The following is a 21,221-nucleotide window of genomic DNA, read 5'->3' on the forward strand; positions in this document are numbered from 1 at the left end:
GGCCTGAATACCTTTGCAGGGCTCTTTTTTTGAGTGTGTGTGTAATAGTAGCGAACACACAACTCCACATCTGCAAGGCAGCCCCGAGGATGATTGAGTGCATTTCCTTATTTTGACATCCTTCATGACTAATGCAAGTTAGTCAGCTAGTCTCTCTCCACAAACTATCAGTACAGTTTCCTCAACTTGAAGCTGTCAAACATATAAGTAATATTGGGACGCATCCAACTTAAGTTCTATGCAGAGCATACCCACTGAAATTAATGAACCACTCATGTCCATTCATTTCAGTGGGTCTACTCTGTGCATTGTATACAACCGACTGAGCTGAAGGAGGGCGAAGAAGAGTGGCTTTTGTTGTTGTTGTTTAGTCGTTTAGTCATGTCCGACTCTTCGTGACCCCATGGACCAGAGCACGCCAGGCACTCCTGTCTTCCACTGCCTCCCGCAGTTTGGTCAAACTCATGTTTGTAGCTTCGAGAACACTGTCCAACCATCTTGTCCTCTGTCGTCCCCTTCTCCTAGTGCCCTCAATCTTTCCCAACATCAGGGAAGAGTGGCTTAGAAATCTTTAAAATTAATATGCTTTTATATATATATATATAAAAATCCTTCAACACTTTTCAGAAACACGGTTCCAAAACCCTGTTTTGCCAGCCGCTCTTCAAAGGACGTTTTGGGATTTGAGACGTTTTGGGATTTTAAAAATTCTTCCTACCCCCAGAAACTCTCAGCTCTGCGATTCTGTGAATAACAAACCCTCAGATGTAAAACAAACCCACTGCTGCAACTCTACTTAGCACCAGGGAACGGATAGTGCCAGGGTCTTTTGAAGGATTTTGGTTTCATGATCAGCAACGCGTTTGTTTCAGCGGCTGTGTGTGCACAGACTGTTTTGTGCTCTGCTAAGAATGTTCCATTCTAAGCATAATTCAATATCAGGCTTACATAAGAATTAACTAGGGCTTCACACTGGGACCTCAGGCCAGCTCCCTGCCTGCCAGGATCCACCTTCTTATTTGCAATCTGGCTTTGCTCTCCCCATCCTCCTGGCTTCCATTGGTTGAGCTCCCAAATCCAAGGCGGACCTTTCTACAGTAGGAAGCAGCCCCTCAACTACTCCTGTTAGCACAGATGTAGGGGGTTCTGAGGATGGAGAGAGGGAACAGGGCGGGCGGAGAGAGGAAGCAAAAGGAGTGAGAAAATGAGATGCAGAGAGGGAACCAAGCTAGGGGGAGCGTGGATTGGAGGAGAAGAAAGGGAGATGCTACAGAGGGTGGAGTTGATGGGACTAAGTGGTTTGTTGTGTGCTTTGGAAGGACTATTCATACAAGTCCTCCTTTTGGGCTTCTCATGGGCATCTAGCTGGCCACTGTAGGAACAAGATGCTGGACTAGATAGGTCATTGGTTTGATCCTGCAGGCTCTTCGTACGTTCTTATGTGATAGACAGGGACAGGGGAGAGCTTCGATGCAGTTCATACTTAAAGGCAAATCTCTCAAATTTGTACTTTCTGAAACAATACGTGAAGTGAAACATAGCCCCACTCCCCGACATTTAAATTCACACTTACCTGAATTTTGCAATATAGTTCTCCAGCCAAGCAATTGTATAGTTGGAAGGGGCCACAAGGGTGATCTAGTCCAACCCCCTGCAATGTATATATTGGTGGTGGTGGTGGTGGTGGGGAAGCAGGGGTTCCTATCCAAATTTCCCCTCCACTGCTTTTGCAAACCTTGTTGATAGCTCTAACCCAGGGGTCCCCAGACTACGGCCCCCGGGCCGGATGCGGCCCAATTGGCCTCCCAATCCGGCCTGCGACGACCCCCACCGCCCGCTGCCGCCGCCCGCTCTTGCGGCGCGCTGCACGGCGGCGCACTTCCAGATCTGAAAAAATTGCCGAAAATCGTTTCTGTGCATGCGTATGGGCCTCCCCCGACCCAGAAGAGGTCATTTCCGGTGCACTTCCGGGTCGGGGGAGGTGCACTTCCGGGTCGGGGGAGGCCCATACGCATGCGCACAAACAATTTTCGGCGATTTTTCCGGCCTGGAAGCGCGCCAGTAAATGGGTGTGCGCATGCACACTGGCGTGCACTCCCAACCCTCCGGCCCGCCGCACGATCGGCGCGGCAGGCACCGGCCCGAAGGCGGGTAAGTCTGGGGACCCCTGCTCTAACCTCTGCATGGGTGGCGCTGTTTGGGCTACATAAGCAACGCAGAGTTATTATTTATACCATTCTTTCTGCTGCCAAGAATTTTGGAAATGGCTGATCTGTTGTTTGGGATTGCTTTATGCACTTTTTATAATTATTTTTTTTAAAAAAGGAATTTACGATTTAAGGATTTATGTCTTTTGGACAAAACTTCTCCAGTTGTTCTTTAATGCTGCTTTAGATGCTTAGTAAAAGCAAGGGGTTTTGTTTTGTTTGATTTGTTTTGTTTTTACTGGATAAATAAATAAATAAATAAAATAACTTGGCCGGGGTGGGGGTGGGGGTCGGGGCCTGCTTCAGATTAGCAGAAGGAATGGGGAGACAGGGAGGGCTGGCTGATGTTGCCCCAAGCAACTGCATTTGCTGTCTCATTCTTAAAAGTCACAGAACCCTGGAGCTGAAAAAAGGTGAAATGGCCATGAGGACCTTCTACGCAGGAGTGCCCCTTCATACTCTGGCTGGAGAGGAGGGATTACCCGTGTGGTTGTGCAGTGGTTAGAGTGTCAGACTAGGACCTGGGAGACCAGGGAGCCAGAGTGGTGTAGTGGTTAAGAACGGTGGACTCGTAATCTGGTGAACCGGGTTCGCTTCCCTGCTCCTCCACATGTAGCTGCTGGGTGACCTTGGGCTAGTCACACTTCTCTGAAGTCTCTCAGCCCCACTCACTCCACAGAGTGTTTGTTGTGGGGGAGGAAGGGAAAGGAGAATGTTAGCCACTTTGAGGCTCCTTAAGGGGAGTGAAAGTCCAAATTCTTCTTCTTCTTCTGGGTTCAAATCCTCCCTCAGCCTTGAAGCTCACAGGGTGACCTTGGGCCAACCGCTGACTGTCAGGCTAACCTACCTCACAGGGTTGTTGTGAGGATTAAATGAGGAACAGGAGACCATGTAGACCACCTTGAGCTCCTTGGAGGAAAAAGTGTGATATTAATGCAAGAACCAACAAGCAAATAAATAAAATTACAGAAAAGAAAGGAGTTTAGAGAGGAGTGGCTTTGAGGGTCCCACCGACAGCATACACGAAAACACAGTCCTCTTTTTGAAGGCTTGTCAGGTCCAAATCTGGTTGAAAGATAAGTATGCGGTGGCTTGAATTTGCCCATCGCTCATTGGTACCTGAACAGCCAGCAATGGCCACTTGCCATGATGGTTATGATCTGCCTCCTCAGTTGGAGGAAGCAATGCTTCTGAATATCAGTTGCTGGAGGTCAAAACCAGCACCTTAAACCTGACACTGTACTCCTCCGGGAGCCAGTGCAGCTGGAAAAGCACTGGGTGAATGTGATCCCACGGCAGGGACCCCGTAAGAAGCCCTCTCCTGGAGGGGAGAGGGCTCTTGGGCTCAGATCCTGCTAGGATGGGCCATTGGCCTGATCCACCAAGTTCTTCTTACGCTCTTAGGTTCTTAGAAGAGTGAGGAAGGCACACAGCACGTCACTTGGCGACAGCTTCCCTCACTACGGTGAGACATATCTATATTTGAATTTAACCATTTATTTCTACGTTTGCATCCATGAATGTAATTTAGCACGTGCAATTCCAATGAGCCCCTTTTCTCCCTCTTGTTTTTGCAATGCCTAGTGGGCCAACCTAAGCCCAGGGGGCTTCCCGGGGGGGGGAAGCATATGAAGGTAGGCTGAGCTACACTTACGGATTTCTGAGAGGAGAACTTGGTCTGCTGCCTCCCATGATATTTTCTGAGGTCGAATCTACTTGGCACCGTCTATTGACAACATGCAGGCAGTTTGCTATCCTTTCTTCACCAGAGTGCATTTGCCAGAGTTCTATCCACCATGCGCTTAAAGAAATGACCATTACTTTCCATGGAAAACCTTCTTTTTGCGCCGACTAAAAGATCACTGAGTCAGGTGGATTTCCCAATCTTTTCCAGTTCAGTCTGTCTAGCCTTGTAGCTTTCCTTTAATTTTTTTAACGTCTTCATCGTTCACCCCTCTCTTTGGGATTTTCACCCTCTAAATATACCTGAAGACTTTCCACTGGCTTCTCTTGTTTGTCCAAGGTTTCCTTGATTGCTGTCCGCCTTGGAGAAGGGGGGGGGGGTTGCGTGCGGCATGCGAGGTTTAACAGAACGAAAAGCTGCAAAGCTTTAAATGCTTATCCTCCCCCCCCCCATAAATCACCGCTGGATTTTTAAAGCAATACTTCTGAACTCCTTTTCTTTTTGCCGAGATGTTTCTGGCAATGAGACATCCAGATGGAACATGGAGCCGCAGGTGCAGGAACATCAGAGCCACAGAGATTGAGACTGTCATCTCCCTGGCCAGTTGTGTGATGGTGTGTTTGCAAAAGAAAGAAAAAAACCCTAATCGAAATGGCATCAGCTTTTATTTTCCTGATGCCATATCGTGTTGCAAACCCTGGACTCACTTCACTGCCCATAAATCCCTTTTCGGCATTCTTCTTTTCTACTGAATCTTTGTGCCTCTTGGATATACTTTTTTTAAATTGCCTGGATACCAAAGTTCCAGTTTTCCAAAATGCATCTTATTGATAACCCTGCAGCATATGGTTTAGAAGTATCTTTTTTTTTTTTATGATCCGCTAACACATTCGGTTATTACTTAATAATAATAATAATAATAATAATAATAATAATAATAAATGACTTGTGTCTAGGGCTAGTCAGTTTAACAGCATACTGGTCTGCATGTATACTCAGGCGTAAGTCCCACTGAGTTAAATGGTACTTGTGGAAAGTGTATCACAGTCTAAAGAACGCTCTCCATTCACCAGCAGTCTTTTATGCAGGGCATTGATTCATTGAGACATGTGATTGGCTATATAATGTAGCCGTCAAGAAGACGAATCTCTTAAAGAAGAATTTAAGAGGATCAGTGAACCAGAACAAAATGGTGCAGAAGACACAGGTTTCAGCAGCGCCCTTGGAGAACTTGTCTAGGGCCTTCAGGCTCCCACTTGTGCACCAAAAATGTTCAGACACAAAAGTTGTAACTTTGCCCTGCAAATGACCAGAACCTCCATACAGGTACATTTCAGAGATGTGCCTATCAGAGACGTATCAGTCTAAACAACAGAAAGATAGAAAGAGAAGTCAGCATAGAAATAAAGCTACAGGGATAGTCTGCAAACCTGGAGGTTCCTCACTCTTGTCTTATCTCCATGCAAACTCCTCTTCTGCAAACTGAGTTGCAGCTACATTTGCAGAAGGTACATACTTGAATTCAACCCTCCCCTCTGAAAATATTGACAGTCTGGAAGTGCCCTTCGGTGTCGAAAGGTCTTTTCCTACAGGAAGCAGCTGTAGGTTGTTGTTGTTGTTGTTGTTGTTGTTGTTGTTGTTGTTGTTACCGTTTTATTCTTTCACCCTCCTTCCAAGCTGAATTCCTGCTTTCCCATCTCTGGCCTGCTTTTCCTTTAAGCTATTCCAGGCTGTGGTTGTGCAGCCCTGCCTGGCTCCTTGATTACTGCTTCTTAAAATTCTTCTGCGCCCACAGTCATTTTCAAAGAGCAGTAGATACACCATCTGCCTTTGCTCCCCCCCGCCCGCCCGCCCACCTCCTTCTCCCTCCAAGCCTATAGCCACAAGGCACGCACCTGCCTGGTTTTCCACAGCCGCCAACTGCGGGGTGCATGCGCCAGTTGAAGTTTCCACCCTGGACGCTGCTGCAGGACGACATGGATGGATCCACAGTGTCCAGTTTTCCACTTGCTGTCCCACGCTGAGCTGTCAGGCTTTGGCGAGGGCTTGTTGTTAGAACGTCTAGCATTTCCAGGGCTCAGGCATCCTCCAGGATCAGGAGCCAGGTTCATCCGACGGGGAGGTCAGAGAAGGGTCAGAGCCGGCCAAGGCAGTTTGCAGCAAACACCCCAGCGAGATAGGCCTGAGCACACACCGTGTGTTTTTTCAGCACTTATCTTACCGAGCCTGTCACTCAGCGAGAGAACATCTGCTTTGCACGAATCTGATCCCTGCCATTTCTGTTTAAAGTAGAGTTGGGAAACTGTTGGCCGTCCAGATGTTGTTGGATACCAGCTCCCATCAGCCCTGATGGTCAGGGATGATGGGAGTTGTAGTTTAGCAACAGCCAGAGGGCCACAGAATCTGACACGGCTTGAAACCACGGCGAGCCTGGGCCCGTATTGGCCCTAGACCAGGCATACCCAAACTTCGGCCCTCCAGATGTTTTGGACCACAATTCCCATCATCCCTGACCACTGGTCCTCTTAGCTAGGGATCATGGGAGTTGTAGGCCAAAACATCTGGAGGGCCGCAGTTTGGGGATACCTGCCCTAGACTTAAGGGTGGAGAACTCCCCTTGCACACCACCCACGGGCCAAGCTTTGCAAATGACCGGTTTTTGCCTACATGGATTGAAATCAGAGGTGCCTCGGTTTGCAAGTCGTAACCATCAGCTGATTGCCAGGGCTTGCAAAGCGCTGTGCCTGGGACTTCACAGGTGCTGACTGTCAGGAGCAAACTCTGCTTTGACTCAGCCGCATCTTTATGTAACCTACACCTGATGTCATGCATGATATCAGTTCTGGGGTAAGATGGGTAGGTGTGGCTTGGCCAGGCCAACATGTCCTTGTGGGCCCAAACGGAGAGGACTGCTGGCCCTAACAAAGCAAGCTGCCTTCAGTGATCCAGCAGGCCGAAGCCAGCTCCCAGTAGCAAACCATGTTCCATCCTTGCTGTTTCCAGGGAAGAGCTGGAGAGCTTCTCAAAAAGGCAATAATGGTCTACAGGAGTGGCCCAAGGTGTTGCGGCACCTGAGGTGGAATGCCCCATTGCTGTTCCTACAATGTAGGGGGGCAAACTCCATAAGGTCTTCTCATCAAGAAGCCCTTGAGGAGTTATCCCCACTGGGTAAAGGGGCAGATCATTTATAGATCACACACACACCTGCTCAGTGGTGGAGCTATGCACCAGCTTCACTTTTTAGGAGAAGATGGTACAAAGCCACACCGCTCAGTGGAAGGGAGACCTGTCTCCTTGTGCCTAGAGGCTGGGGAGACCCACGGCAAAGCTGGGTGGTGGAATGGGGGTGCCGCTCCTTGGGGGGGTGTTGCTGCTTCACTCTGCCTCATGGGCAGGATGGCACTGATGGTCTAGCTAGATCAATGGTAGCAGCTCTCCAAGGGCTCCCCGTAGAGGTCCTTCCAGCAATGCTACTCAAGGTGGTATGGTGTAGTGGTTAGAGTGCTGGACTCAGGTTCAAATTTCCACTCAGCCATGAAACTTTACTATGTGGCTTTGGGTCAGCACTCAGCCTAATGTGCTTCACAAGATTGTTGCAATGAAATAATAATAATAATAATAATAATAATAATAATAATAATAATGGAGAGAGATATGCTTACCACAGTGAACTGCTTGGAGGAGAAGCTGTGCTATAATTGTAAATCCATAATCAACAGCCTTGGTGCAGTATATGTTTTCAGTGGGACAATCCTTGAGTGTCAAACAAGTTTAATTATTGTTCCTGGCATCTGGGAACTATAGTTGTGTGACTGCGCGCTAGGGAACCCTCTTGCAGAGGGTTCTCTGAAGCCTCATACAGTGGTGCCTCGCTAGACGAACTTAATTCGTTCCACGGGTCTTTTCTTATAATGAAAAATTCGTCTAGCGAATCCCATAGGAATGCATTGAATTTTTTTTTGAATTTTTTTTGCCCATAGGAACGCTTTAATTGAATTTCAATGCATTCCTATGGGAAACCGCAATTCGCTAGATGAATTTTTCATAAAACGAATCCGTCTAGCGAGGCAACCTCCACTCGAAAAATCCTTTCGTTAAGCGGAAATTTCGTTAAGCAGGGCATTCGTTAAGTGAGGCACCACTGTGCAAAGAAGCTTTCCAGAGTTCTTTGCAGGAAGCCATGACATTTAAAAAAAGGTCAAGAAATGAGATGGTTTCTCAGCGCAGGTGGTTATTTCTTTATAAAGCCACCTCCGCTCGCTACGTGCTGTATAAAACGTAGAAACAACAGACACCTCTGCCCTCAGGCTTAAGCTCTGAAAATGATAAAGACACAATTAAGGTCAAAAGAAAAGAAAAGCATAAGGGGAAGGAGGATCAGACTGGGAAGGCCAAGGTGAGCAGCTGTCAGAAGAGGCCACGGGTTGGGTCCCTCTCCCCACTGTTGAGGCAGAAGGACCAAGTGGCAGTTGGATGAGGCAGGCCAATGGAAAGGGCCTCGATCCGACTCCCTCAGCTTAGCTGCTGGTGAAGGCCTGGGATACTCATCCTACAAAGGCAGCATCGTCTATCCTGGTTGTATGTTCAGTTCTCTGAATTTTCACATCAGTTTGATAAAAAAAATTCAATTCACCCCCATTTTTTGTGTGAATTTCTCCTAATATACACATAGAATAAAAAAATCCTATATTTGGAAGGGATCCCAAGGGCTGTCTAGTCCAATGTTGAGTCCGAATCTCCTGGCTTATAATTTGAATGCATTGGTTCGGATCTTACCCTTTGGAGCAGCAGAAAACAAGCTTGCGCCATCTTCCATGTGGCAACCCTTCCGATATTTGAAGGTGGCTATCTTATCTCCTCTCTATCTTCTCTTATCCAGGCTAAACACACTCAGCTCCCTCAACAGCTCAGTTTCCAGACCTTTTATCATCTCAGCCGCCCTTCTCTGCACAAGTTACAGCTTGTCAACATCCTTCTTAAACACATTTTTGCAAAGCGATGTTCACTAATATAATGCACTTGTGTGGGTTATTTTCAGGAACATATGCATTTTAATGCACAGTTTCACTCTTAATACTGCCTTTCTCAACCTTGGCTCCCCAGCTGTTGTTGGACTACAACTCCCATCATCCCGAACTATCAAGTCCAGGGGTCAGGGATGATGAGAGTTGTAGTCCAACAACAGCTGGGGAGCCAAGGTTGAGAAAGGTTGTCCTGGTATATTTACACACTATCTGGAGAACTATTTTGCAAAATTCAGAGAAACGTAAATTTCAAAGTATAGCCGTGTTTTGGTTCAGGTATTGTTTCAGCATTCACATTTCACTGTGAACTGAACCGAATTTCTTCCTCACCTCCATCCCTGAATTGATGCCATTTTGGCAGGGTTGAAGCAGCCAATATACACACCTTTCCCCCATCACAAATCACAAGGTGCTTGGTACATAAACCCAAGTCCAGCCAACTTATTTTGGCACCTGAATGCAGAAACTCCTACAGGGGCCTCTCCCACTTCCCTGGCACAGATAATAAATTAGATGACTAACAAATTGCTGCCCTTTCATGACACCCCAGAACCGGGTGCCTCTGAGGCTACCACTTCACCTTGCCTGAGGGGTAAGGCTGCTGGCTGAATAAAGGTCATCGCTTGGAGAATGAGCTTACTGTCAGTATAGAGAAGGATGCCCTCCGGTTGCTCCTTGTAACCACTGTCCACTTCCTTGCCTCCTCTCTTAGTTTATCATCACCCTTTCCTCGCAAGGAAGATGAGGCAGGTGCCTTTTCCCCCTTTGCTATAAGCAAACATCAGAGTGTTTGTTTACGGCTTAGCCGCCCAGCCCAGCTTCTGCTTTCCTGGTCCTTGATAGATTAACATGTCACCCCTCTGCTAAGTCCTTTTTTTTTTTAAGGCCTCCTCTAAGTGTGGGGCTGGCAGGTGCGGAGCCACAGAAGAGGAAGACAGGAAGTGATTTGGTACCCCTCGGCATTAAGCCTGCGAGCTTGAACCGGCTAATTGGTGTGATAAATCGGTTAAAGCGTTGGTTGCGGATCTGAAAAGCCTTGCAGTTAAACAGTGGAGCTGTGCACAGCGGGATGTGGATCGCTCTGAGGTTGCTTCCCAGCAGCTGGAAGGAAAGGAGGGCGGAGCTGCCCACTGCCTGGAGAGTGTCCCCCTCCGAAACGAAGTCCCCCTGGATGAAATGGGCCATGCAGCCCAGTCTTGTGCATCTTGGCTGGGAAGTTAGCCACAATGAGTTCAACTAAACCCGCTCCCAAAGAGAGGGTGGTCATTTACACATCATCATCATCATCATATATGTATATATAAAATGTAAACTGGACATGTGGGTGGGTGTCCACGTTTCTCCAAAACCGCTTGACCGATTACGTTCAAATTTTGACACAAAGTCCAAAGCAAATATGAGAGTGACCATATACAGGTTGCGTAGACAGATGTCACACCTGGGCCACGTAAAAAACCCCAAACCCCATGTTCCAGAACTCACAAATCACCCTCAAGTGCATGCTGGGAGCACAGGAGAGGTTGCAAAACAGCGACCTCTAGTGACGACTACACTGGTACTGCACCTAGGAAAGCTTCCCTCTCCACAGCATCTCGGCTCGCCTTTCCAGACTGGGCCAAGTGGAGGTGGGGGCTCGCCTGGGTGGGGGGAGGAGGGGACGGGATAGGTCATGGGTCAGGACAGGGTGGGGACAACCACAGGGATGAGCCGGGGTGGGGGGAGGAGGGGACGGGATAGGTCATGGGTCGGGGCAGGGTATGCCCAGCCACAGGGATAAGCCAAGTGGAGGTGGGGGCTCGCCTGGGGCTCCAGACTGGGCCAAGTGGAGGTGGGGGCTCGCCTGGGTGGGGGGAGGAGGGGACGGGATAGCTCATGGGTCGGGACAGTGGGGGGAGTCACAGGGATGACCCTGTGTAAACAGAACACGCGTAAAGCATATCAAGAAAAAGTAGGGGGAATCTGAAGGTGAGGGGAGTCTGAAGGGGGACTCTGAGGGTCCATTTAACAGACTGAGCCACAGCAACGTGTGGCCAGGCCAGCTAGCAGTAGTAGTGGTAATAATAATAATAATAATCATCATCATCATCATCATCACCTGCATGTGTATTTGCATATGCTAATTTATATGTATCGGTGCAAATTTAGAAATTGTTATTATGATTTTAGACAGAAATTCACCATAGCAGGGAGGACTGGGATAGCTGAGTCAGTAGAGCAGGAAACTCTTACGCTCAGTGTTGTGGGTTCGAGCCCCACTTTGGGCAAAAGGTTCCTGCATTGCAGGGGGGGTGGACTTAGATGACTCTCATGATCCCTCCCAACTATGACTGTGTCCAGGTGACCTGTGTGCCTGCTCAGGCCCCTTGAGCAACATAATAACGTGAGAAGATCCTGCTGGATCAGGCCAATGGCCCATCTAGTCCAGCATCCTCTTCTTACAATGCCCAATCAGATACGTCCTCTGGGAAACCTTCACACAGGATCTGAACTCAAGAGCGCTCTCAGCTCCCTGAGGTTTCCAGCAGCTGATATTCAGAAGCATGGCTGGCTCCAGGGGTGGAGGCAGAGCATAGCCATCATGGCTAATAGCCCAACCACGGCTGGGAAATTTCATGGCTGCTCTTCCTCTCCCTCCTTAGTGTTCTTCATCTTTGAGCTGGGCGGCCTTTCAGAGGGCAGTGCTCTGGCTACCCTTTAAACAGAGGGCTACCTTGGCGCTGTGGGTTAAACCACAGAGCCTAGGGCTTGCTGATCAGAAGGTCGGCAGTTCGAATCCCTGTGACAGGGTGAGCTCCAGAGCTTGGTCCCAGCTCCTGCCAACCTAGCAGTTCGAAAGCACGTCAAAATGCAAGTAGATAAATAGGTACCACTACCGCGGGAAGGTAAACGGCGTTTCCATGTGCTGCTCTGGTTTGCCAGAAGCGGCTTTGTCATGCTGGCCACATGACCTGGAAGCTATACGCCGGCTCCCTTGGCCAATAATGCGAGATGAGCGTGCAACCCCAGAGTCGGTCACGACTGGACCTAATGGTCAGGGGTCCCTTTACCTTTACCTTAGGCAAAGCAGGGCACAAGACCACCTACTCCCAAGTGTTACTTATTTATGTCTCAAATCTTAATACCCAGTTGTACATTACGGTCAGGTGGTTAGGAAGGCCCAACAGAGACTCCATTTCCTCAGGGTCTTGCGAAAGAACAATGTTAAACAACAATGGATGACCTCCTTCTGCCGGTCCACAATAGAAAGCGTCCTCTCAAATTTCATCACAGGGTGGTACGTTGGCTTGACAGCCACGGACAGAAAGTCTTTACAGAGGGTGGTGAACACAGCACATGATATCATGGGCTGTCCCCTGAGCCCACTAGATGACATTGCAAGGGATCGTTGCCTTTGGAGAGAGAGAAAAATTCTCTAGGACGAGTCACACCCCGGCCAGCACCTCTTTAATCTTCTACCCTCGGGCAGGAGGTAAAGAAGTATAATCAGTCGTACCAACAGGCTAAAAAACAGTTTCTATCCATGGGCTGTTAGGCTGCTGAACGGGAAATAATATAGTATTATTAAAATAATAATAATAATAATAATAATAATAATAATAATAATAATAATATGCAACTGACTTTTGGGGTTGGTGTGTTGTGTGACGAGCACACAGAGTGCAATGAGATTGAGTGTTTGTGTTGGGGGGAGGGAGGCTCGGTTAATTTCATTGTACACAGGTTGTACATTGACAATAAAGGTATTATTATTATGAGGGCAGGTTACAAAAATTCAGGACTGCAACCTTAGGAGCTGCTGCTTTTGTCTAGATTTCATCCATCCATCTTAATTCATAGCCCTTTACATACTCCAGGGCGCATGCAGAACTCCTGTACGAACAGGCTTCTCCATTCACTCCAGTGGAGAGAGAAGCTCTCTGCATGTATCCTAGCGTGTGTCCATAATTTCCCCCTTTCACTATAGGCTCCCTTATATCTCGTGCTTCTGCCCCCCAGGGAGACAGAGACATATATAAGACAGGAAACTAGGCGACGAGCTCCATTCTCAATCAGGCCTTTGGGGACACTGCATTGTCATTTCAATAGCTTCCTCTTGTTTTAATTACAGGCTTGCTTAACTTTTAGAGGATAATGAGGCAGTTTAATTGAGCGATTAACAGATAGATGCTTCTGCTTAGACTTTCTTGTTGAGAAGAAAGAAAAGAGTGGTGGGCCCCGATTCGCCCAGCTTGGTTTCACTTGGTCTGTGCGGTGAGAAAGCTGGCGGAGCTCCACCAGGCATTAATTTGACCCCCCTTTTACTTTTACTTTTGAGGGGGCTTAACGGATCCCAGGTAGAGCTGCAAAGGAGCTTTCTCATTAGGCTGTTTGCTTTGGCAGTGCTGAAGTTTCGGAGGAGCAGGGAGACAGCAGCAGCAGCAATCTGAAACCAGAAAACAAAAACTGCAAGTGCACATTGTGGGAAATAACTTGTGCAGCCTGGCAGTATCGCAGCGAAACTGCATTGTGCAGCACGGGGAATGGCGTGGCTCAGTGGCAGGACATTTGTCTTGCATGCAGAAGGTTCCTGCTTCAATCCCTGACACCTCCAGGTAGGGCTGAGAATGTCCCCCTCCTGAAACTCTGGAGAGCCCCTACTCATCAGTATAGACCAGGGATGTCCAATAGGTAGATCGTGATCTACTGGTAGATTCCGCGGTGTCCATGGTAGATCGCTGGACCCTCCCCCCACCCAACCAAAACAAGCTCAACAACTTTGGTAGATCACTGCCAGATTAATTTTTTTTGTGGGAGTAGATCTCAGTCTCTTGAAAGTTGGACATGCCTGGTATAGACCATATTGAGCCAGGTGAACCCAGCGGTCCTGTCTTCCTAAGGGTGGGGAACCAATGTCCCTCCAGTTATTGCTGGACTCCGACTCCCATCAACCCCAGCCAGCGTTTTATTTATTTATTGCATTTGTACACCACCTTTACCTTTCAAGGAACTCAAGGTAGTATACATGATTCTCCTCCTTCTCCATTCCATCTTCACAAGAATCCTGTGAGGTAGGTTAGGCTGAGAGGCGGTGAGTGGCCCAAGGTCACCCAGTGAGCTTCTTGGCTGAGTGGGGATTCGAACCCTGCTCTCCCAGGTCCTAGTCCAGCACTCTCACCATTACGCCGCACTGCCCAATGATCAGAGATTATAGGAGTTGGAATTTCTAGCGGGTCACAGGTTTCCCCACCTCTGGGGTGGCAGATAGAATATTGCATTTAGTTTTGGGAATCCTGTGGACTAAGTGTTAGTTCAGAGGCACTTTGATACTTCTCAGGCACAGCTCATGCACAAATTATATGATATACCGAGAACTAAAGCAACAGCAGCGGACAACTTAAACAGCAACAAATGCGACAAAAAGGCACAGTTACATATAAGATGTTAACCCGGACCTTTTGATGCACAATGACCCTTCCCTCTACTTCCAACAGGAGACAACTTCTGGCTGGCCACTGTTGGAGAGACAGACTGCTAGATGGCATGGGCTTTTTTCTCCAATTCCTACAAGGCAATGCTTATTGGCTTCACTTACTCCCTTTTCTCATTCTCTTTCAGGGCAGTACCCTGAGAAAGCGGAAAATGTATGAAGAATTCCTCAGCAAGGTCTCCATTTTGGGTGTGTTGCCTTTTCTTTCCTTTTGGATATTGTTGCACCGATGAGAAATATACGGTGGTCGAGCGGTAAAAAAAAAAAAAAACATCAAGGAAATACGCAGAAAGCCTGTGTGCACATGTATAAAGCCTGGTCTGCACAACGCAGCAAATTAAGGTTGTAAGAGCAGACTGCTGGGCTTCAGACTGCAGGTGGGAGATGGATCTTTAAAAAGAAAAGAGGAAACCTCGCATATGTAAAATTACTCCCAGCAATTCAAAAACAACCGCAGCTGGTAATGGGCTTAGTTAGAGCATTTCTCCCTGATGAGCTGGACATTTTCTGTCTTGTTTTTGTGGGAGGGTTTTTAATATAGAGGAGCCTCCAAAAATGCCTTTTTCTCCCACCTACACAGTCTGAAGTGGTGCAGTCCTTTCTGCCATCGCCCTCACATGGGGTTCGCTGTAGCCCAATGGTTCCCAAACTCAACATTCTGCAGATCATTGGGAAATTGCTTAGGATCTTGGCAGACCACCTGTTGACTTTTCTGACAGTTCATAGCAATTGAAATGCAGTATTCTAGCTACTGTATGCCCCCCCAATTCTGTTGTTGTTGTTGTTGTTGTTGTTGTTGTTGTTGTTGTTGTTGTTGTTGTTACTTTTATATCCTGTCTTTCCTCCAAGGAGCAAAAGCCGCTGTTCGTAATTCTGCTCTCTGCTCCATTTTTATCCTCGCAACAACCCTATGAGGTAGGTTAGGCTGAGTGATGGTGACTGGCCCAATATCACCCAGTGAGGAGGAGGAGGAGGAGGAGGAAGAGGAGGAGGAGGAGGAGGAGGAGGAGGAGGAAGCTGTAAACAGGATGCAACCTAAGATGTATCAGTTGAAACAACCAAGAGGTAGAGAGAGAAGTCAGCATAGATTTAAAGGTACAGGGATAGTTTGGGAATATGGAGAACTCTCACTTTTGTCGGCATTAGCTTTGTGCAGCCCCCTCTGTTGCAAGGTGACTGTGCAACCAACAGCTGGGGCAACAGATGCAACTCTTTCCTTTGCAGTAGGCTACATTCCAGCCATTTATATAAGCAAGAGGCTTATACACACACACACTCCATCCAGGCAAGCAAGAGGCATTCGCACAGGACACATTCCAGGCAAAAAGGTGTGTAAGGTGTGTGGCTTGCCATGAGTCCCCAAGGGCCAGGCACAAAGGTCTGGAAAGCCTCACTTAGTCTCTGGACCGAAATTCCTCACCCCTGATCTAGATGAACTGGCAGCATAGCTCTTATCCCAAGGAGTCTTTGCTAGCCCTCCTGGAGATCCTAGGACCCTCTGCATGCAAAGAAAATAATTTGCCATGGGCTGGTTCCCAGGTGTACTGGAGTGGAGAGGATGGTCACCCAGCATCAGTGGTCACAAACACAGTTGTTACTTTTAATGAAATGTTGACAACAACAACAGCAGCAGCAGCAACAACAGCAGCAGCAGCAGCAGCAGCAGCAACAACAACAACAACACTGATTTAATACCTAGACTTCACCTTAGCATCTTCCTGGCTCTTCCATAGTAAATAAGGGGATGGGAAGAGCAGAGATAAGAAAGACACAGGACTCCTGGCATGGGCGGTCATAGTTTTCCTCTTCTCCCATGCCTACCACAGCAGGGTTTTGTATGAGTACAACCCTTCCTGGAAGGGTTGAGCAGGCACCCCCCCCCCCCGCTCCCTGATAATCCTTGCAATCATTTCTCATGTGGGCAGTCAGAAAATGCAGGGAGTGTGGAGAGAGATATGATTGTGCCATAAACTATTAGGTTTCCCAGTTGACAGGTGAGAAAAGTTCCCACCACCACTAGATGAAAGCAATTCTTAGTATTATTGCTTGTATGTTTAGTCGGAATCCCCTTTCTTGTAACTTGAAGCCATTCGTTCGGGTCCTAGCCTCCAGAGCAGGAGAAAACAAGCTGGTTCCGTCTTCCATGCGACAGCCTTCTGGCTTGGTAAAAGGCGGCTTCAAGGTGTTCCTATGTGTTCATGTATTGAGCGCACCATTTGAAGGGCTCTCAGAGGACAGCCCTTGATTGGAGGACTGCGGTCCAAGTCTGGATTAAAGATAGACCCAGGTGGCGCTGTGGGTTAAACCACAGAGTCTAGTGCTTGCTGATCAGAAGGTCGGCGGTTCGAATCCCTGCAACGGGGTGAGCTCCCGTTGCTCGGTCCCAGCTCCTGCCCACCTAGCAGTTCGAAAGCACTTCAAAGTGCAAGTAGGTAAATAGGGACCGCTCCGGCGGGAAGGTAAACGGCGTTTCCATGCGCTGCTCTGGTTCGCCAGAACCAGCTTTGTCATGCTGGCCACATGACCCGGAAGCTGTCTGCGGACAAACGCCGGCTCCCTCGGCCTATAGAGCGAGATGAGCGCCGCAAACCCAGAGTGGGACACGACTGGATCTGATGGTCAGGGGCCCCTTTACCTTTTAACTCATTGACATTGCTCATCAACAGGGAAAAGGATGAGTGGACAGGCAAGTCTCCTTGACACAGCCAGCCCCACTATGATTAAATGTATTGGATTTCTATTTAAATTGGAGTAATGATTTTTAAAATGGCACCTACACATTAAAAAATAAACTATGCAAACTTTATGCAAATCTGTACCTCTTTTCAGCCTCTTTTTTTTTTGCCCTACCAGAGTGGGGCAGCTGCCCCAGGCAGCATCATTAGCACCCAATCTATAAAAGGAAGCATTCGGTCCATAACCATGGACCCTGGCTGGCTCAGATCTATCTCTGGATTTTCAGCTTTTATTTAAAGCAACAACAAAGCATGAAATAATGCATCTTCCAAATTATTTACAGTATAAAACCTGCTCCCACCTCCTAAGATTCTGGAATCACTCACAGTCACCCGAGCCTCGTTTTTGGATGCCATCACGTTTAATTTAATATTATTCAGATGTAATAGCATTAAATAACTCCCGCCATATCAGATTACCCTGTATTCCACCCTCTGTATGTTTAGGTGCCCACACTGCTAAAATTTCTGGCTACAGGCTTGAAGAGGCTGCTAGCAGGTGGGTAAAAGCTGTTTCTCACCTTCAACCTTAACAGATAGAAGAAGGGACCTGCTGGATGGGACCAGGGGCCAATCTGGTCCAACATCCTGCTCCCACAGTGGCCAGTTAGGTGCCTCTGGAAAGCCACCAAAGAAGGCATGAGGGCCATAGCTGTCTTCCACTTTTGTTTCCCAGAGACTAGGGAAATGTCTTAGTATACCTCTGCTGAGTTTGCCCCTCTTCTCTACTATAACCTTCCCTGAATCTGTATCCCTGAATCCTGCCTACTGCTTGCTGTCCCTTGTTAAAGGTAAAGGTAAAGGAACCCCTGACCATTAGCTCCAGTTGTGACCGACTCTGGGGTTGCGGCGCTCATCTCGCATTATTGGCCGAGGGAGCCGGCGTACAGCTTCCAGGTCATGTGGCCAGCATGACTAAACCGCTTCTGGCGAACCAGAGCAGCGCACAGAAACTCCGTTTATCTTCCCGCTTGGAACGCTACCTATTTATCTACTTGCACTTTGATGTGCTTTCGAACTGCTAGGTTGGCAGGAGCAGGGACCAAACAACGGGTGCTCACCCCGTTGCGGGGATTCGAACCGCCGACCTTCTGATCGGCAAGCCCTAGGCTCTGTGGTTTAATCCACAACGCCACCCGCGTCCCTGTCCCTTGTTAGGTGCTCTTTATATTTCCAATCCTCACTGACCCCTCAGCCTCCCAATCCTATTACGCCACCAAAACCATCCTTGCAATTACCCTTGCGATGCTTAGCAAAAGGTCTGGGATATGATCTGTTCCAGAATGCCAGAAAGGACCTGCATTGCAGCGATAATTTTAAGAGTGCCAATTATGGCAAATCCTGCGCTTGTAAGAGGCAAATTAAATCCATTTATCGTTTTAAGTGCAAATGCAAAGGGCAAAATTTCTTTAAACATAGACTTGCACAACCCTGGGTAAGTTATCCACCACTTTGAAGGAAGGACGTGGGCAGGGTGAAATGGGTTTTGATTGGTGCTTAGGGTTGCCATAAGTCCGGAATTTCCCCGGCATAGCTGGAATACTGCAGCTGGAAGCAGTGTCCAGGCGGAAATGTCAGTGAAAATCCAGATATGGCAACCAGTGTCTGAAGTCTAGATTTTGGCGAATTCCCTTAAAAAATAGCTTAAAAAATTCAAAAAGCTCAACTTTGGACAAAACTAAAAAAAAGAAAGAAAAGCTCAACAACTTTCTGTCCGGATTGGTGCTTGTAGAAAAGGTCTGTTAAACTTTTAGAGGCAAATCAACACAAATAAAACAGGTGCACTGAGAAAAACCCTCCTTGTGTCCTTCCATGTTTCAGAATCTCTCGACAAATGGGAGCGGCTGACTGTGGCAGATGCGCTAGAACCCGTCCAGTTTGAAGACGGAGAAAAGATAGTTGTTCAGGGAGAGCCAGGAGATGACTTTTTCATCATCACAGAGGTAAGCCTGGCTTTCTAACCCGGCACAATTCCCGAAAGTGTTTATAACTATCAAGCGGCTGCATTGCATCGGCTCTGTTAACTGGGACCGCGGGTAAAATTCCAAGCTCAGAACTGCAAGGAGGCCTTGTGCAAGCGAACATTAGAGTATGTGAGCCGGTTTTGCAAACTGAGCGCATGGATCGATGTGCTGCGGACAAAAGCAAAAGCAACTGTTTTGCAAATAATTCTGGGTGCAGATTCAACTGGTATTATATGTGTTGGCATCTGTCAGTGTTGGGAGACAGTGGAGGAGTCCGCCTTTGGGGGTGAAGTCAAGCTGTCGGGAGTTTGCAGCATCTGCTGTGGCTGTAGAGACCAATACGAGAGAGACATGTTTTGTTGCAGCTGGGGCAGATGAAGGGGTCCGGTTGTGCTGATGCAGATGTATCATGGTGTACGCTCCTTTCCGTGGTCATTCCTCCTCTGGTCACTGCCATGGATGCAAAACCTGACTTTCTGTCTTTCTACTTCCTTGGGGTGTATGCTTCCTTCGGGAGTCTTGAGTGAGTTCATTTTGTCTAAAAGTTTTGCACACTGCCCCTTGCTGGTAGGCCCCAGAGCAATTTACATCCATAAAAACATGAAACAGTACAATGGGGGGGGGATGCATCAAAATGAAAATAATTCCATAACTCCAACACACAGGGAAGAAAGGGGGGGGGAGGAATGCAGCATTAAAATATTCGCCAGGTCTATAAAAGCCCAACTTTAAAAAACCAGGAATTCTCCACCTCACCCCTCCTCCAAAAGCCTGCCCATAGAGAGACATGCCGACCTGTTTTCTAGAATACAGTGGAACCTCGGTTTTTGAGCGTCTCGGAAGCCGAACGATTCGGAACCTGAACGCCAAAAACCCAGAAGTGAATGCTTTGTTTTCAAACCCACCTCGGAAGTCAAATGGCTTCCGGGGCGTGTTTCTCCATTTCCTCAGTGGAATTTGCCAACCGCCCATTGCTCCTCAGTTGTCAAACATTTCGGAAGTCGAACGCTCTTCCGGAACAGATTATGTTCGACAACCGAGGCACCGCTGGAGTATAATGCAGAGGGGTTAGGTGTGGCCTTCCCACTGGAGAAAAGGCCTCAGCAGGTGCCCAGCCATGCCCATTCGCTGTGCCAGCCCTGATGGGCAGCAAAGGCGTACACAAACTCCTCTGGCCCACCTGCCTTTTGTATGTTTCCTGTTCGCATGGAGGTGATCTGTATTTTTCTGCATTAGCTCTGTAAGAGTGAGTGACACATTCATCAGCTCGTGGCCTAAAATAATGCTGCAAACTTGTATTTATACCCCCTTTTGAGCTGTTGCAGCTCCCCCTGCAAAGAATCCTGGGAGCTGTGTTGTGCTGACAATGCTCTACGGCTGCATTCACACGGCAGTTCATTCCGTTTTCATGCCTTTCCCCCAACTGTTAAGTTCCGCATTACGTTTGAGCTTTCGCACGACAAAAGCCACTTCTGGAACAATTAACAGTTAGGGAAGTGTTGTGAAAGTGGAATAACCTGCCATGTGAATGCAGCCACTGAGAAGTATTTTGCAGCTCAGTTGCCACTCTTTCCCAGAACGGCAAATCCGAGAGAGAGAGAGAGAGAGAGAGAGAGAGAGAGAGAGAGAGAGAGAGAGAGAGAGAGAGAGAGAGTTAAACTGCTTCAGATCTATAGCATATATATATACCTAGCAACTCTGCAGTCCTGAACTTTTGGTTCTCATCACAGTTTGGGGCCGCAATTTAAAACCTCGTTTCATGGGGATTTACAGCCATAACAGACCTGGAGAATTTAGCACTCTGTGCCGAAACAGCAGGGGGTTGCCTGCCTCCCATTTATCTCTATACACGCCCCCCCCTTGCTGTTTCTAAGCAGTGTGCTGGGTTGAAACACAGGTGTGAGCTGTATCCCTTGTGTATGGTGTGTGTGAAGTGGGGGACTGAGAAAGAATTCCGAAATAAGGGAGCACATCTCTATGCAAATAATATTCATTTGGCTAAATTCACAATGTTGCATTGGGTTTTGCTGGGTTGTATCCTTCCCGATTGTTGTTGTTTCCTTTGCATATTTTATTTCTTTGCTTTTCTGATAACATTCCACATCAACAAAGCATAAACAAAAAGGACACAACAGAGAAA

The 21,221-nt window shown here is 47.8% G+C and overlaps 1 protein-coding gene across 4 annotated transcripts in view; it reads left to right on the top strand.

The window, feature by feature from the left end:
* Positions 1-21,221, top strand: part of PRKAR1B (protein kinase cAMP-dependent type I regulatory subunit beta) — a 152,572-nt gene that overhangs the window by 75,158 nt on the left and 56,193 nt on the right. For all 4 annotated transcript variants that reach the window (XR_004693528.2, XM_060282444.1, XM_035130525.2 and 1 more), the window contains 2 exons: positions 14,511-14,571; positions 18,939-19,060. Coding sequence is in view for 3 of the 4 variants with exons in the window: in XM_060282444.1 (XP_060138427.1) it covers positions 14,511-14,571; positions 18,939-19,060 (183 nt within the window). In the remaining variant the exon portion in view is untranslated. The remainder of the gene's footprint in view (positions 1-14,510; positions 14,572-18,938; positions 19,061-21,221) is intronic.

The sequence above is a fragment of the Zootoca vivipara genome, chromosome 14 (genome assembly GCF_963506605.1).
Source record: "Zootoca vivipara chromosome 14, rZooViv1.1, whole genome shotgun sequence".
Taxonomy (NCBI): Eukaryota; Metazoa; Chordata; class Lepidosauria; order Squamata; family Lacertidae; genus Zootoca; species Zootoca vivipara.